The 18732-nt window shown below is 36.0% G+C and overlaps 1 protein-coding gene across 3 annotated transcripts in view; it reads left to right on the top strand.

The window, feature by feature from the left end:
- Positions 1-18732, top strand: part of ZMYND11 (zinc finger MYND-type containing 11) — a 79259-nt gene that overhangs the window by 14766 nt on the left and 45761 nt on the right. For all 3 annotated transcript variants that reach the window (XM_003786847.3, XM_023511376.1, XM_023511375.1), the window contains one exon: positions 16241-16400. In XM_003786847.3, the coding sequence (XP_003786895.1) occupies positions 16241-16400 (160 nt within the window). The remainder of the gene's footprint in view (positions 1-16240; positions 16401-18732) is intronic.

Genomic DNA, 18732 nt, shown 5'->3' with positions numbered 1-18732 from the left:
CCCAGGGGGACAGCTTGAGGCCCTGTCCCAAAAAAAAAAAAAAAAAAGAAGAACCTAGTGCTTCAGAATGTATTTTAGAATTTTAAATTAATGCTATCGATGAAGGATCTATAAAGATGCTATTGAGGTTTTGAAGTTTATTACTTTTTGTTCAATGCAATTTTTAAGTAAAATATTTATTTGCCATGAAATATTTTGTTTTATATCTATAAGTAATTTATAGAATACTTGGAAAATAGAAAAGCCAGAAAATAACACCTGTAATTTCTCTACCCAAATTTAAGAAATGTACTCATTTTGATCTTCTTTCTAGTCACTTTCTGTATACATGTGTGTTGTCTCAGCATCCTTCATGACCACCATGAGTGACCACTTGTAGTGGCTGCAGTGTTCCTCTGGTGAGACTACAGTGTCATATACCCAAGTGTGAAGAGAAGCAAGATAAACCAACGTTTGTTATAAGATTTACATTATTTCGTTTACTCTCCAAACAACCACATAGTATTGTCTTTATTAACTTTATTTTATAGATATACAGATAGAGGTACAGGTGGTAAGTGCTCTGTCCAGCCTCATTTAGCTAGTCAACTGTGAAACTGGTATCTGCATGAGACGTGTGTGACTTCATGGCTGTGTTTTCCCACTGCATGTTCATGCCACCTCCACGTCTTCAATTAAATTCTTACAATTAAGCTATGTGTTCCAGTTGTACCAATAAATAAACCATGAGGTGAAAACCTACAGGAGTAAACCATATGAAGTAGCAGAAACTACTATTTAGGACTTACTAAGTGCAAGGCACTGGACCAAGCACTGCATTCACCACCTCATTTAGCTCTGTCTATAGCCCCAAGGGAGGATCCTCTTCCGCTTTTCTTATCACACTATGGTAACCTGGATGCTGTCTCTGTGCTCCACCTCTCCTCCACATGTCCTCTTCCAGGCTTCGAATTATCTCCTTACTGTGGACACGTAGGTAGTCTCCTTGTCCCATGAATAACCATGCCTTGCCCCACTCTGCATTGCCACAGATAAGTGTTTCCTTTCTGGCCTGTGCGAGATATCCTTGGTGTGTGTGTCCTCCTTGACTGCAGTATGTGCACTGGGTCCTTAAATTGGTAAACTCTCAAGAAAGGGTGCCTCGGTCTATGCTTTTGAGCACTGTGCACATGGGGTTTTATTTTCCTCCATGTGTGCATATACTTCACCTTGTTTAGACACCTACATTTTGTCATTCAGTGGCTGTCTTAATTTGCACATCTTTATTTGTTGGTGAGTTGAGGCAGCTCTTGGTGTTCCCATGGGTTTGCAGGCTTCCTTTTCTGTGGATGACTGTTTGTTATTGCCTTCTGCCCATTTTTTTAATTGGGATCATTAATTTTTTCTGTTGGCTTGCAGAAGCTCTTGTTATTCTAGACACATTAACTCCTTTGAAGGTTTTATGCTTTGTAAATATCTTTTCTCCTTCTGTCATCTGTTTATTAATTTTTCATAGTTTTCTTAAACAGAAGTTTTTAATTTTTAAAACTTAATTTTTTATTAAATCATAACTGTATACATTTGTGAGGTATAATGTGATGATTTGATAGACAATGTGGAATGCTTAAATGAAACTGATAAACATAAATATCACCCACTTATTTTTTGTGGCAAGAAATTTATAATTTACTCTAAGTTGTTTTGAAGTGTACCTTTGCATTGTGTATAATAGGTGAGATCCCACCAAATGCCCTCCCTGCTCCAAAGTACTCAATACTGTTAAGAAACCAATATATAGGCTAGGCGCCTGTGCCTCAAGTGGCTAAGGCGCCAGCCTCATACACCCAAGGTGGCGGATTCAAATCCAGCCCGGGCCCGCCAAACAACAATGATGGCTACAACCAAAAAAATAGCCGGACCTTGTGGCAGGCGCCTGTGGTCCTAGCTACTTGGGAGGCTGAGGCAGGAGACTTGCTTGAGCCCAGGAGTTGGAGGTTACTGTGAGCTATGATGCCACAGTACTCTACCCAGGGGGATAGCTCTGTCTCAAAAAAAAAAAAAGAAACCAATATATAAACACACATTCATACAAATGATAAAACAGAAATTTTTAATTTTAATATGACCAGATTCACTTTCTTTTGCCTACTGTTTTGTGCTTCTGAAATTTTATTTAAGAAGTCCTTCTTAAGGCCACAAGTATACTCCTTATATTTTCCATTAATAAAACTTTATAGTTTTATGTTTTGTTTCTAATCCATGTGTAGTTATCTTTTTATGTGGGTCTACCTCACCTTACTAACTTATTTCCCTCTATCATGAGTCTGCCACCTTCTTTAGAGCTGAAACTTGAAAGTCAAAAGACTCTGAAAGAGGCAGTGCCCACAGCTCATTTGGTAAGGCACCAGCCACGTACACCTAGACTGGCAGGTTCAAACCCAGCCCGGGCCAGCTAAAACAACAATGACAACTGCAACAAAAAAAATAGCCAGACGTTGTGGGCGCTTATAGTCCCGGCTGATTGGGAGGCTGAGGCAAGAGAATCGCTTAAGCCCAAGAGTTTGAGGTTGCTGGGAGCTGTGACGCCATGGCATTCTACCCAGGTTAAATAGCTTGAGACTCTCTCTCAAAAAAAAAAAAAAAAAAAAGACTCTGAGGGAGACCCTTCAGGTGCCTTGTAGATACGATGTGGTCTGTTAGGTCCTTTGTCTGCTCCCCACCTTTCAACCTCTTCCCACCAATGTGTGATCTCTGTGTGATCTCAGCTCTTTTGTGACAGTGGCTCAGCAGTCTTGGCTGTACTTACTATAGGTGCTGGGTGAATGTGACATCTCTTCTTACTTCAGTGTGTCCTCCTAACAGAAAACTCAAAAATGTTAATAAAACTAGACTCATTCCAATACCGCTGTGCTGTTAACTAGCTGTGTTTTCTCAGGGAGATCATTTTTCTGCCTTCCTCTGTACATTAATGCCCCTGTCTAACCACCATCTCAGTCAAGATACAGAAAGTTTTCATCACCCAAAAAAGTTCCCTGCCTTCCATCCACATTTAGTCACGGATTTGCTTTCTGTCACAGGGATGCACTTTTTCTGTCTTAGAATTTTTTTTTTTTTTTTGCAGTTTTTGGCCAGGGCTGGGTTTGAACCCACCACCTCTGGCATATGGGGCCGGCGCCCTCCTCCTTTGAGCCACAGGCGCTGCCCTAGAATTTTATATCATGGAACCATACAGTATTTTATTTTCCATGATTGGCTTTTTTGGTCAGCATATTTTGAGATTAATTTTCTTGCTGCATACATGGGTGGTTTGTTTTTTTTCATTGCTGAATAGTAGCCCATAAGCACCACAATTTTTAAAATCCATTTATTTGCTGGAGGAACATTTGGGACTAATTATGACAGAAACTCCAATGTGCTTTTGTGTATAGCAAGTCAGTGTATATTTGGATAAATACCTGAGAGTGGAATTGCTAGGCTATATGGTAAATGTATGTCTAACTTTATTATAAATGGCAAAACTGTTATCCAAAGTGAATAGTTTACATTTTCACTAACATAAATATATGGGAATTCCAAGTTCTCTGCATCTCTCTCTAATACCTGGTATTGGCAGTCTTTTTAAATTTGTGTCATTTTCATGGGTTTGTAGTGGTACCTTATAAGGTTTAAATTTTCATTTCCCTGATACAAGTATCTTTTAATGTGCTTATTGACTAATTATATCTTCTTTTGCAAAGTGTTCTATCTTTTTACCCATTTCTTTATTGTGTTGGTTTATCTCAGTTTTATTACTGATGTATTGTAGACCTTTTTTGGATATTCTGGATACAAGTTCTCTGACAGATCTATCTATGGTTCTTGAAGGAGATAACAGAGGAAGAATCAATATCTATTGAGATATTGGGTAAAAATTTCCTGCAGTTATTAAAAAACACTTAATAATCCAGGAAGCCCAAGGTAGAACAAATTTGAAAGACAGTCACATTTAGCCATATCAGAGTGAAAGCTGCAAAATTTACTAGACTGAAAGAGATTTTAAACTCAGCCAGTAGAGCTTTGAGACAACATCACTTTGTTGATGTGGTAGTTACACTTCACTGATTCTCCACCACAGCCTGGAAACCAAATGTTTGGAATAATAGCTCCAATATGTGTTGAGAGGAAATAATTCTCAGGCTAGAATAATTTACCTTTCAAGGAGGAGGCTGAAATAAAGGCTTTTTTTAGACAAATCTGAGAGAAAAGAAATTCTCAATGGTTTACTTTAGGCAGGGGGAAAAAAGATCTGAAATGAAAGTTCTGAAATGCAGGAATGAATAACGAGCAAAGATTTGATAAATGTGGTTAAAATTAAAGCTTTAGCTGTACATTATAAAATAATGTTCAGTTTGTGAAAAATAATTAGGCTAAGACAACTGTTACACCAGCAAAGAATATAGAAACAACCAGTGATCAGCAGCAGCAGAAGGGGCAGTCATGCGTTTATGTAACAGGCTGTTACACTAAAATAAAGATATATCATTATGGATTAATTGCAGAAACAGAGTGTTGAAGAAAGGAATCAAATTGCAAAAGAACACATGCAGAGTGATTCCATTTCTGTGAAGTTCAAGAACAGCCACACTGAACAGCATATCTTTGAGAGATGTGTATACACAGGACCCAGCAGTCTGAGGACAAAAGAGGGGAAGTGTTAACACAAAATTAAGGACACTGGTGGTGGTGGGAGGTGTCAACAGGAGGGGCTCTTTCTTAATCTAGATGGTAGTTTCTCTGGTGTTTGTTTTATTCTTCGAACTGTACATATTTTAAAATGCTTCCTCATATGTATAATTCCTAAATTAAAATTTTTGAACAAAGAAGGAGTAAATGGATGACATGGAAGTTTATTGGGGAAAGTAGGTGATAAAAAAGGGTAGGAAGTTAGGGTGTATAATGGAAGGATTGATGACCCTGCCTTTTTAAATTGCTGCTGCAGTCTACAGAACTTTCCGTCTGTCCCCTGATGTGCATGTACCATCACATGCAGACATTTTGACAACCCATTACACACTGTTATGGGTAATCAATTCATTCAGTGATTATTATCATGTAAGTCAACTGTTTCTTTTTAGTCATTTATCTTTTCTTTCACTGAAGACTTTTCTGTGCCAGATTATCAAACTGCAAATGATCTCCTGATGACATGGGAGCTACATTATTCAGATGCTGTGTGTCCCTAGGCATTTCTGTTTGGATGAGTGTTTTTGTGAAGTAAATTCTGTCCAGTGTTATCAAGAGAAAGTTCATATAGAATTGGAAAAGAAGTCTTATTTAGTTTTAATTGTTTTTCTGTAACAAAGCATAAACTTTCGTTGTGACCTTTTTTTTTTTTTTTTTTTTAGTTTTTTAAAAATTTCAATAGGTTTAGGAGGTACAGATGTTTTGTGTTACATGGATGAATAGTATGATGCTGAGATGAGAGCTTTTAGGGCACAATGTACATTATTGTGGTAATTCTTTTGTAATTGAGTTTTAAAAATGAAAATACATGTTTCAAAAATGTATATGATTTTATTTATTTATGAGACACAGCCTCAAGCTGTAGCCCTGGGTAGAGTGCTGTGATATCACAGCTCACAGCAACCTACAACTCCTGAGCTGAAGTGATTCTCTTGCCTCAACCTCCCAAGTAGCTGGGACTACAACGCCTGGCTATTTTTTAGTTGTAGTTGTCGTTGTTTGGCAGGCCTGGGCTGGATTCGAACCCACCAGCTCTGGTGTATGTGGCTGGCACCTTAGCTGCTTCAGCTACAGGCGCCGAGCCTAAAAATGTATATGATTTGGAAAAATGTGATTTTCTAGTTTTTTGTTTGTTTGTTTGTTTTGAGACAGAGTCTTACTATGTCACCATTGGTAGAGTGCTGTGGTCTCACAGCTCACAGCAGCCTCAAACTCTTGGGCTTAAGTGATTGTCATGCCTCAGTCTCCCAAGTAGCTGGGACTGTAGGTCCCCGCTACAACACCCAGCTATTTGTTGTTGTTGTTGTTGTCATTGTTGTTTAGCAGGCCCTGGGCCAGGTTCAAACCCACCAGCCCTGGTACATGTGTCTGGCACCCTAATCACTGGACTATGGGCACCAAGCCTATTTTTTAGTTTTTAATCTCCTAATTTATTTTAAAAGAAAATCCACTGGACAAAATTAATAGGTTATACACCATAAAGTTTACTAATCATTGAAATTTTGTCTTAGAATTCTGCTAAAATAGATTGTGCACAATCCTAAGCATTGTAAAAAGTAAAGTTATATTTGGTTTAGGGTAATAAATGTATATAATAACAAAAATGTGTAACAGATATGTTGAATAGTAGAATTCAGTTTTAATGTAACATTTTGAAACATCCCATCTCACTATAAGACATTGATTAATTAGTATTTCCAACTGCTGAGGGATAGAGAAAAAGAAGAGAATATTTGCCCCTAAGAGAGAGGGAGAGCAGCAGCATTAGCAGCTCTGCTGGGACCATGTACAGGTCAGACCATCCAGGAAGCAGGGCAATAATACAAGGTGCATGGCTTTAATCCATGTGTGTGCACATGCACTGCACTTCTGTGCACCAATAGGTATACATGGTCTGTTTTATTAGAACTACTTTTGTTCCAACAATATTTTTAAGACAATTAGAAAAAAAGATACAAAAGAGCTAAGATTATATATATTAGAAGTGGATGAGAAGGATAAGGAAAAAAGAGATTAAGTTTAGGATATAAAATAGAGCCAGGAGGAATGCTAATATGAGAAAGTATCCCATGAAGTCTTACAACTTGTTAGACAAATTTGGCACTCAGTACTAAAGAGAAGGCTTAACACTTTAATAATGTCCATAAAGCTAATCGGCCTTGGTGAACATAGCTATTTTTGCTAGTACTAAACTTAGAAAGAAACTTATCCCTAGGGTGAAAACCCTAGGGATAAGTTTCTAATTGGGATAGATAATGGGATAACCATTTCTAATTATTGCATAACTCGTATCAGATGACAGAATGTAGCTGTGTGTCTTGAGTAGTCAAGATTGAGCTTCTGAAGCAATGTTAATTAAACTGTTATATGTGAAGAGTTCACCAGGACAGCATTCCGCTATTGCTTGTATTCTGTTTTCCAACTACCAAGGAAAATGACTATAAAACTTACAATATGTTTTAGGCCAGGTGCAGTGGCTCATGCCTATAATCCTAGCACTTTGGGAGGTGAAGGAGGAAGGATTGCTTGAGGCCAGGAGTTTGAGACTCAGTCTGAGCAAAAATGAGATCCCCGTCTCTATAAAAATAGAAAAACAAACAAAAAATAATAATAAGCCAGGCATGATGACAGGGGCCTGTAGTCCCTGCTACTCAAGAGGCTGAGGCCCAAGGATCATTTGAGCACAGAAGTTGGAGGCTGCAATGAGCAGTGATGACACCACTGTACTTTAGCCTGGAACACCAGAGTGAGGCCCTATCTCAAAAGGAAAAAAGAGACAGACAGAAACAAACAAACAAAAGAAACCCAAACATTTATAATATATTTTAATTTCAGATGTAAAACAAGTACATTATTCCTGAACCTATGAGTTTTGCATCATTACACAGTATGTCGTTTTCATTAGCTGTGTCATTGTTATAAACTGGTAAGTTTTTTAAAAGTTGGTAAAACTTTTTGGGGATTGGTCTAATGTAATTATGTAAAAAGATTAGTGCAAGCTATAAAATGTATAATTCATCATTAACGAAATTAAGAATTTGGATTAAAAATATTTTCTTTTTATAAAATGGAACCTGTGTGGGCAGCCCCTGTGGCTCAAGAAGTAGGGCGCCGACCCCATATACCAGGTTCAAGCCCGACCCCGGCCAAAAACTGCAAAAAAAGAAAAGAAAATGGAACCGATGTTAATAAAATAAGCAGAGCATGTGTCACAGTAAAAATTGTTGGCTCAGCACCTATAGCTCAACTGGCTAAGGCGCCAGCCACGTACACCTAAGGTGGCGGGTTCGAATCCCCAGCCCGGACCCGCCAAAACAACAATGACAGCTGCAACCAAAAAATAGCCGGGCGTTGTGGCGGGCGCCTGTGGTCCCAGCTACTTGGGAGGCGGAGGCAGGAGACTCACTTGAGCCCAGGAGTTGGAGGTTGCTGTGAGCTGTAATGCCACAGCACTCTACCCAGGGGGACAGCTTGAGGCTCTGTCTCAAAAAAAAAAAAAAAAAAAAAATTGTTTATTTCCCCCAAATGGAAACTTTGCCTGTACTGGAAGGCATAGCTAAGTTTCCACCTACCTTTAAAATAACTAAATGTTTTACTTGATTTATTTTAACTAAAGTCACTGCATAAATAATAGAGGTCAAAATCTAAGGTAATTACACAGTGTGACCTTTGAGATAACCATAATAGAAAATTGTTTTTTAATTATAATGCCTTTACTATTAATGAAAAATAGAAAAGAAACGGTTTGGGGGTTAGTTAACCCCCATAAAATCTTTACAATATATTTATATTAAGTGAACGCTGTAAATTCTTTTTAATTAATTCAGAAATTAGAGTAATTAAGACTCACCAGTTATGATGAAACATAAAGTAAGAAAAAGGTATAAAAACCCACTAACATATTTTGCCGCTCCTAGTTGGTTTGTTTCCTAAATAGTCCCTCTGGAGGTCTGTGATGAAGAAACTCTGTGCACAGTGTTTAGAGAGTGGGGCAGAACTGGGGAAGAAGGCTCCTTACACTCCAGCATAGGACCCTAAAAACATGTAATTGCATGCATATTACATGATCTTTCTGCTCCCAGATGCCTGTTTTGTGTTATGTGCTGAGTTATCTGTTTGAAACATAAATAGGACAAGAGAGACACAGGTGTAGGGTCTAGGGCAGTGGTTCTCAACCTTCCTAATGCTGCAGCCCTATAACACAGTTCCTGTGGGTCGTGACAGAAACCTCTGAGAACTTCTGGTCTAGGGTGATACTGTCTGGGGCACAACCAGTTTCGGATTGCCTTCATCTGATCAGGAACTGACATGATTTGAAGATGGCTTCAGTGCCCCTGTGGACCTGTCTCTTTACCCTCACACCCTCAGTGTGATCTTCCAAGGTGACAGCCCAGTCCATGGAGTCTACCAAGGTGGCTCTCCTGATGTGCCTGGATTAGCTTTTGTACCCCTGGTCCCATGAGACTGCTTCTAGGTCTCTCCATTTGCCTCTTCCAGAAGTGGCAGATGCCCACAGGAACTGTATTAAAGGGCTGTGGCATCAGGAAGGTTGAGAACCATTGGCTTAAATAAATTGTTATTTAGTGTCTTGTTTGGCTTTTGTAGTTTTGAATAGAAGGATTGAGATAAAGGATTACAAGCTATTATTGGTAGTAGAACATACTTTATCTCTTTTTCTCTATATACAGGGCTGTATATATACACACATAATTTTAAATCTTTCCCTTTTTAATATACTGTGAGCATTTTCCCACACTCTTGTTTTTGAAATATTTTATTAACTGCATAGTATTCTACGTGGTGGATATACCATAATTTATTTTACTCTATGGACATTTAAATCCTTTTTTATATAAAATTTCATGATGTGGGGAACAGTTTTCTACATAGGTTTGTGCCTTTTCTCAAATTAGTTCCTTGGAAGTGGAATTATAATAAAAAATGGTAGAATTATCTATAAGGCTATTGATATGTAAGCTTCCCAGAGAGTATTTTCAATAGCATTGTGCCCAGGGTACTGTTTCAATGTATCTTTAGCAGCATTTAGAATAATAATTTTAAATATTTTGCCTGTTTAATGGAAGAAAATAGTTTTATTATTATTTTAGTTTTACCTGCTATGGATGTAAGCTTTTTGTCATATTTGTTATAATTTTTTCCTACCTTATTGTTTGACTTAATTTGCAGAGTGGAAATTAGTGGTAATTGTTCTGGAGGCTAGAAGAAAATGGGTTTCTAATATTTGTGTCATGAAGAAATTCCACATTTCTTTTCAGATATTTTGAATCTTTTTCTCTGTTATTTTCATAGCTTTTGTACTCAGAAAGTCTGTTAGCTTCATGAAATTGAGATCAATATTCTCTTATATTTCTATCTCAGATTTTATGCTTCAAGATAACAAATGTTTTTCTAGATAAGAAATGTTTTCTAAGATTTCTAGATAAGAAATGTTTTCAGCCCCCTGAGCCAGGAAGCTGGGATTAGTTAGGAGCTATGAGGTCATTAAATTGTGGACAGTTTTAAGGTGTTTTATCCAGAATACATTTAAAATATATTTGTTATATTATCATCAAAATTGTAAAAGACCTCTAGCATCCAAAATAGTGGGAAAACTGCTTGTGAGGGACACAAGGACATCATTGGTGTTCGTGCTATGTTCTGACTAACACATTTCATGGTGGTGGTTCATTCTTCTATGAGATGAGACCATGTTTATACTGTTGTTACTCATGTGCTCATCTCCCAACATACTCATTTCAAATAAGATGCCAGAAATTTCTGAGATTAAATCATCATCAGAAGGCTTAAGGGTAAATAATTACTTATAGGAACTTGACCCAATGAGATCCCTTTTGTAAAAATGTTAAATGATCAATGGCTGTTATTGTTAAGTACATGTATATTTTTTGACTCAGAACATGCAGAATTATCTCAGGGGAGAAAAAGCAACTCAGCTTTTATAGTCTGTTACTTGGATGCCCCGCAGTGCTCAGCAACAACTGGAAAGCAGTATCCCAGGAGCGAAAGGGACACTTTCTAAACATGGGGAGGAAAATTAAAGGAACAGAAATGGATAGGAGAAAATGAAAAAGCTATTGAAAAAGTTCAGAGAAATTGAATATAATTTTAAATGTTAGACATTTACATACCATTTCATGATATATGCTATTAAGTGAAATTAAAATATAAGATGAAGAGGCTACTATAAATGTAACTCAAACCCAAATGGCTATTTTTGCCTCTTTGTTGAACAACCCTGTGGTGGATTGAGCAGTTTATAAGAAAATGAGAAGCCTCGAGTGCCCTTGCCTGAATTACTAGCATAAGCATTTTCATGTGATGCAAGCCTACCTGAGTGCCTGATGATCTAAGAAAATGAATAATGAATTGGGGCCCTTTGTTATATTTGAAGTATTATATAGATCACTCAGCCTTCAGGAGTTTGTTTATAATTAACCAAGACACCCCTAAGTACTATCAACTGTATTGGCCTGTATATTTGGCTCAGTGGGAGCCAATACATCACTCCTCTATTTACATAATATCCACAATGTTCTGACTCAATTCTAACCTTTTTCTTTAGTTTTTAAGAAAAATAAGGGAGAATCAATCTCTTTGAACCTTTTTTGGAAGAACTTTTTTTTTTTTTTTTTTTAAGACTAGAAGGATGAGTAAGGAAAAAGTAAGAAGTTCAAGTAATATTTCATGAGTATTCTGGACACATATCATTCTTTAAATGCTAACCACATCTTCTTACTCTTTAGATGACACTTCAGATATATAGTAGACCACTTATTCTTCATTGCAATTTGCCCAAATCCTGATTTTCCATCCAGAAAACATAAAAACATTCCCTCGGTTGTTATGTTCTGGAGGTGGGTCGGTGAGAGGAAGCACCTTTCTATGTGTCGTTGCTGCTCACGTGTTCAGGTTTGGATCTGTCCTTCTCCCTGGGAAGAGGGCTCACTGCCTGATTTTGCTCTTTACTGTGCTCTAGTCTCTCACAGACCAGAGATAAAGTACCAGATGAGCAGAATAGCTTGCTCTAACTACAGTTTCCTCTGAATAAAGAAAGTTGAGCCCAGTGTCCTTTATTGAAGACAGAGTAGAATCTTCCTGTTAGCATGTCTTAATCCGTGCTCTGAAGCCATCTGAGTGCATAATGGCTAAGAAGATTCATTTGTGAGATGGAAGCCTATAGATAAAAATGTATCAAGGAATAGTAAAATGCAGTGTCATTCTTGTTCTAAACAAAAAATTAGCAAACTGGGACTGGAAAGGAATGTCTTCAATAAAAGATGTGAGCCAAAATCCTGCAGCAAGCGTATTTATATTTGTCAACTTATGTTCATAAAATATATCTATCAGTTACCATCCTTAAGTATCATGTTGAATTGTGAACTACTATAACAATCCCATGCAAAATTTAAAATGAGACAAAGATATCCACTGTTTCTATCTAGAAGTCCCAAGTGGCTCATTTAGAAAAGAGAGGTTCAGTAGATGTATAGACAAACTTAAAACTAATAAGAGAGTTTAGCAAATTGTACAATATCTACCTGCAACCACTGGTGAGAAATTATTATATAAAATAAAATCTCTTTTTCAAAAGAATTAAGCACAAAATATCTAGGAAAAGGCCAAAAGATATGCAAGAATTTTTTTTTTTTAGAGAGACAGAGTCTCACTTTATTGCCCTTGGTAGAGTGCTGTGACGTCACAACTCACAGCAACCTCCAGCTCCTGGGCTTAGGCAATTCTCTTGCCTCAGCCTCCCGAGTAGCTGGGACTACAGGTGCCCACCACAATGCCCAACTATTTTTTGTTGTTGTTGTTGTTGCAATTCGGGCAAGGCTGGGTTTGAACCCGCCACCCTCAGTATATGGGGCTGGTGCCCTACTCGCTGAGCCACAGGCACCGCCCGATATGCAAGAATTTTATGGAGAAGAAATGTAAAACTTAAGAACTTAGGAAAAGTTTAAATAAATGAACAGATACACCAAATTCATTAGTGGAAAAAATTGTTACAGTGATATTCTCAAATTAGTTGTGGATATTTATTTATTTTCATGGATTTTGGCAAGCTGATTCTAAAATTACTATGGATGAGTAAAGGACCAAGAAGAACCACAATGAATTTGAAAAGGAAGAGGGACAATTGTCGCAAGATTGGCAAACTTTGCTATGTTGCTACTTGTTAAAAGTGAAAATAGTCTTTAGCTATTAGAGGCACAGCAAGATTCAGAAGGGCATACTCTGGAAAAAATAGTTCTGGAAGGAATGCACCTCTAAAACACTTTTTTGCTTCTACAAAGATAATTATGTAGTGCTTTTGAGAAATAGTTGCATCTTATACCAGATTTTTTAAAAACACATTATAGCTATGTCATCTTAACAACTATAACATTGTTTCATTTCTTAAAAAGACTATATAAAAATCCTTGATACAGTTATATTACAAATTATTTAACCAGTCCCTTAGATGTATGTCTAGATTATTTCTAATCTTTTCTTGCTACCAACAAGGCTAAAATGAATTTCCTTCCTTAAGAGTGTATTATTTTACATGGTATCAAAGAACAACTATAGGATAAATTTCTGTAAGTAGAATTTCTGGGTCAAAGGGTGAGTACATTTCTATTTTTGATAGATATTACCAAATTAGCCTCCACAGAAGCAGTACTGATTTATTTCAGTCCCACCAGTGATGTGTATCCAACTTAGTCACTACACGCCCCTGTGGATTGTAAATCTGTATGTATTTAGGAACCTGACAGATATAAAATGTTATTTCATGGTTTTTCTTAGTAGTAATAGTAGTTCTTTATATAAAGGGGGGCCATAAATGAACTTCAGGAATACGATATGTAGGACTTAAATTAGGTCTTTGTGATGTGTGTTACAAATATATGTTTCCCAGCTTATCATTTGTGTTTGGTTATTTTGTTTGTTCCTACATTGAAACTGCAGACTTTGTAAATTTGTCAATTTTTTTATATCACTTCTTGCTTTTATTTCATACTTTGAAGGCTTTTCTCACACTATAGTGAGAAACATTCTCCAAAGTTTTCCTTCTATAATTCTGTGGTTTTGTTTTTGTCATTAAAGTCTATCTAGAATTTACTTATGGGTACAGTCTGAGGTAGGGCTCTATCTTCTTTCTTCCAAGTTAGATAGCTGGTTTCCCAGTGTCATGTGTTGGTTAATCAATCTTTGCACCAATAATTTGAAATGCAACCTTTATTACAATCAGAATTCCTATCTGTTCTTCTTTTATAACAGTAGCATTTCAGAATTCTCTTCTATAGCTTTTGTCATTTCTTCTATTTATCAGTAAGAATTTTATTTTTCTTATTAAATAACTATTTAATTATTTTAAAATAGCACAGCAGCTGATTTTCTTGGGTTTTATTATATATATGATTTGCAAATAACGATCTTTTTAACTCCTCACCGGTTTTACACTTATTTTAACTACGTTGGTTAGTATTTCTGCAGGGTATTAAAGAAAAGTGATAGTCATAGGTAATCTATGAGTAATCCTCATCAGGTTGAGGAAGTCTTTACTAATTACTGTTTTTTAGAGGCTGGGTGTTGAAGTCTACTAAATACATTTTCAGTGGGTATGAAAATCTTCAAGATTTTTCACTTTTGGTCTATAATTGGGTGAATTACATTTTTAGATTTCTTAGTATTAAATCTTACTTTAGTTCCTGGAATTAAACACTTGGTTATGGTATATTCCTTTGACATTTAAATGTATTAATGTCTATTAATTTATATTTACTTACTATTAGTCTATATTCAAATATTTAAGATTTTTATGTCAGTAAAAATGTAGGACACTAGCTTTCCTTTTTCTGTGTTAGTTTGTGGGGTTTTCTTATTATTTGCTAGATTCTTTGCTTTCCTGTTATGATGCACTGGAAGAGTTTAAATCACACTGGAGTTATCTGGCCACTGTAAATTTGGTAGAATTACCTTATGACTATATCCATAGCTGCTGTTTTTCTGGATAAGCTCTTTGCCAACTTCCTCTATTTATTTTATTAGAAATTGGTCTTTTAAAGTATTCTGTTTTGTTTTTTGGTCAAATTCTGGTTATTATTTTCTTACAAAATCATAATGTTTATTTTATATTTTTATGCAGAACTGAACAAAGCAGTTGCTCAAGGCTATTTTAATTTCCTTTTCACTTGCGGCTGTCTCCTTGTGCTTTGTGTCTTCACTGTTGATTAGATTGGGTTAGGGTTAGGGTTAGAAATCTTTTAGTTTTCCCTGAGAAGGAGCTCCTGGATTAATATTGTTAGTTCTACAATTTTGATATTTTAATACTGAGGTATCTCCCAGATAGCAAAGAGCCGTCTTTCACATACCGAGAACACAAATGCTCATCACTAGTCCTTGGCTGGGGTTTGCTAGTTTTTTGTTTTTTTTTTTTTAAATTCATGCTGTGATTTTAGAATATCCTTCAATGATGAGCTTTTGTTTTTGAAATTATTTCTTGCTTTGATATTCAAATAACGGCTAACTAAATATAAAATTATGTGTCCTACTTTATTTCCTTGCGGACTTACAAATCCTTACTCTCCGTATTATGGTCTGAAATGTTTCTCTGGGGAAGCCTGAGGTCAGTCTCATACTGTGTTTTATCTAGAGGACTGCAGATATTTAGTTCACTGGAGAAATACATACACATATACATATAAACAGCACATATTTATACATAATATGTATGTATGTTTTAGTTATGAGGTTTGCTTGGAGGGAAAGGGAAAATTGCACAGAACTTTATAACATTTCATTTCTTTGAAAAAAGGGATATAAAGCAAATTAACCAAATATGTAGTATTAACTATAAGTTAAATATAATTGGTAAATACAAGGGAATCTGCCTATTATTATGCTATGTGGTCCAGGGTATGTTTGAAATACTTTCATGTTTTTATTTTTAAATGATCCCATGTAACTGTAAATCAAGGCACACTTGTGTGCTTCAGTGACTCAGTCCAAAATACATTTCACTGAACAAAATCACACTTTTGCCTTGTTGATCACAGCATGCATTCATGTTCTCCTTATCTATTGACTACCACTCATAAAATTCTTATATTTTCTGTGGTGTCATTTCCTAAGAGTTGGATAAAAGTATTACAAAATATGTTTGTAATTCTAAAGTTCTGTGGTTGAAAATTTTAGAATTTTAAATTTAGAATCTGTAGAAGAGCAGAAGCTAGAGGCTAAAGTTAAGTGGATATTTGACTAAAACTTGTTAAGTGATTTGATTTGCTAATTTGGAACCACTTTGAACAAGTATTGCTGTAAACATATGGAATAGAATTTAGGTATAAAGTAGCATGGCAATTGGAGGGGTTGAGGATTCAGGACTTTCCCTTTCCTTTTTCTCTTTCTTTCTTTCAACACAGCTAATAAATATATCATAGTAAAAGAGAAGTAAATCACCTCTGTTTTCTTATATTTATTAATTTTTAGTCTTCAGTACTAAAGGATTTTTAAACTTTTCTTCTTCTGTGTTCAGGTATATGTCTCGAGTCCACGGCATGCATCCAAAAGAGACCACCCGTCAGCTGAGCTTAGCTGTGAAAGATGGTCTTATTGTTGAGACTCTGACAGTGGGCTGCAAGGGCTCAAAGGCTGGTATTGAACAAGAAGGATATTGGTTACCAGGAGATGAGATTGTAAGTATGTTTTATTTGATACATTTAGAGATGTAAGCTTTCAACTTTTGAACATTATTTAGTCTATGGAAATTAATTTTCAGAAATTTACTAATATTTCATTTTAACCTTTTTATAAGCATTAAGGCTCTACATTAATAATATGGATATTTTCCTTCCTGATTCTTCAGGAGATAACTTGCATTTACAAAGATCCTGCTTTTTCTGTGTTACCTTGAATCTAAAAAATGAAACCATAGTTCCATGTACACCCACTTAATGGCCTTCCTGAGTTTTCTTCAGTAAATGCTAGTAACAAATGTTTCAGTGCAGGGTAATACTGAGGCCCTTTAGATGGGAAGGGATGTACTGTCTTCTGAGGGGGATCAGAGTCAGTGGGTGGCATCAGAGCCCAGAGCCAGGCTTGTGTTGCAGGGCACAAGGTTCCAGATGTGGGATTCCCCTGGCCCTTGTCTTCACTGGCTAGTGGTTAGTGAGGTTTGGGGAACTGGAACAGAAATCAAAAAGGCAGGAAGTTTATTATATTTTTACTTAGTTCTTTTTTTTTTTTAATTAAATGATAGCTATATACATTAATGCAAACATGGGGTACAGTGTAGTGTTTTCATATACATTTTTACTTAGTTCTTATTTTGACTCCTCTTTTAAGTGATAATATTTTAATCCTTTATTGTCTTTCTGTATATAACTAACTTTACACTCAGAGGCACATACAGAAGCACATTTTTTCTCATGTAAAGATTGATTTCATGTGCAATATTTCTATCTTCCTGCTTTATTTTCATTGGTATTTCTGATACTTTGATTAGTTGTATCTTAGATTTTACAAAGGAACATCACTTAAGATGATAGATTTAAAATATAATACATGTTAATTTTTTAGCTTTTGAAAGAAATAGATGTAATAACTGGGTATTTTGAGAATTATGAATTCTTTAATATTATAAAGATGACATGAAATCTTACAAATTGGTTCTTTGTGGAGAAGTTTTCTAAAAACTTTGATTTTCTTTGCTTTATTCTGGCAGACGAGTCAACAGACATACTAACCTGTTAAGTCTGAGAGCAGTAAACTGAGCAGAGCTTCTGTGGGAAGCTGGCTTAGAGCAGCAGCTATGGGACAGTATAAGCTTCTAGGTTGCTCACTTTTAACACTGTTTTTTGTCAATTTAATCTGTGCCTTCAAAGCTTCAGGAAAGAAAGTTCCTATTTTTCTACAAGCAGAAAGCATGGAAGAAAATATCTTTACTTTGACTGGTATCATTTGGTTTGTGCACTGAAAATGTTTTTGAAAAGTTAAGTGAAAATGTTCATATCAAAACAATTTTTCTATTGAGTTTCCTTATAGAAACATAAAGCTTTCTTGCCAGTGAGGAAACCTAGGGTGCCAAGATATAATAGAAAAGTAAAATTAAATGATGTAAATATATCTGCATCAGACATTTAAAGGAGGGCCATTCATTATTGAAAGCTTATATATACTCAATAGATAATGTAAAATTTCTAATCATGAAGTACTTGGAAACTTACAGATTTAATATAGAAAATTATACTAATAATTTCTGAGATTTATAAAGTAACTAACTAATAGTATAACTTAATCCACAGGATTTTGGTTTGTAAATCATGCATATTATATTTTTTTCATACACGTGGTTTTATTATTTCAGTTTTTAGACTTGTGCCTTTCCATATGCTTTCGTCATCCTCAGGTTGAGGGGTTTTGTTCACTTTAATTCACTAAGCCATTAGTGAATTTATTATATGTTCACCAATAATAATATATTAGGTCTTCTATGTTTTATTTTTACATGTTCTATTGCATGTATTTATAGAATCATCCTTTTTTCAAGATGAAATCTGAAATGTAAATCAAATACTATACAGGTTTAATTCTGATTGATTCTGGTCAATAAGAATTCGCCAACATTTTCATGTTAAATATCGATGTATAGTCTAAGCACAACTGAACATATAAAAATTTTACCTCATTTATAATTTAATGTGTAAACATTTAAAACTCAGAGGTAATACAATGTATTAGAAAGTGGTATGGTGGCTTGGCGCCTGTGGCTCAAGTGGCTAAGGCGCCAGCCATGTACACCCAAGGTGGCGGGTTTGAATCCCCAGCCCGGGCCCGCCAAACAACAATGATGGCTGCAACCAAAAAAATGGCCGGGTGTTGTGGCGGGCACCTCTGGTCCCAGCTATTTGGGAAGCAGAGGCAGGAGATTCGCTTGAGCCCAGGAGTTGGAGGTTGCTGTGAGCTGAGATGGCACGGCACTCTACCCAGGGGGATAGCTTGAGGCTCCTGTCTCAAAAAAAAAAAAAA

Source organism: Otolemur garnettii, unplaced genomic scaffold (genome assembly GCF_000181295.1).
Source record: "Otolemur garnettii isolate 467f Iridium unplaced genomic scaffold, OtoGar3 scaffold00019, whole genome shotgun sequence".
Classification (NCBI taxonomy): Eukaryota; Metazoa; Chordata; class Mammalia; order Primates; family Galagidae; genus Otolemur; species Otolemur garnettii.
Note: the sequence above shows the minus strand (reverse complement) of the source record. Positions and strands in the feature narration are given on the sequence as shown.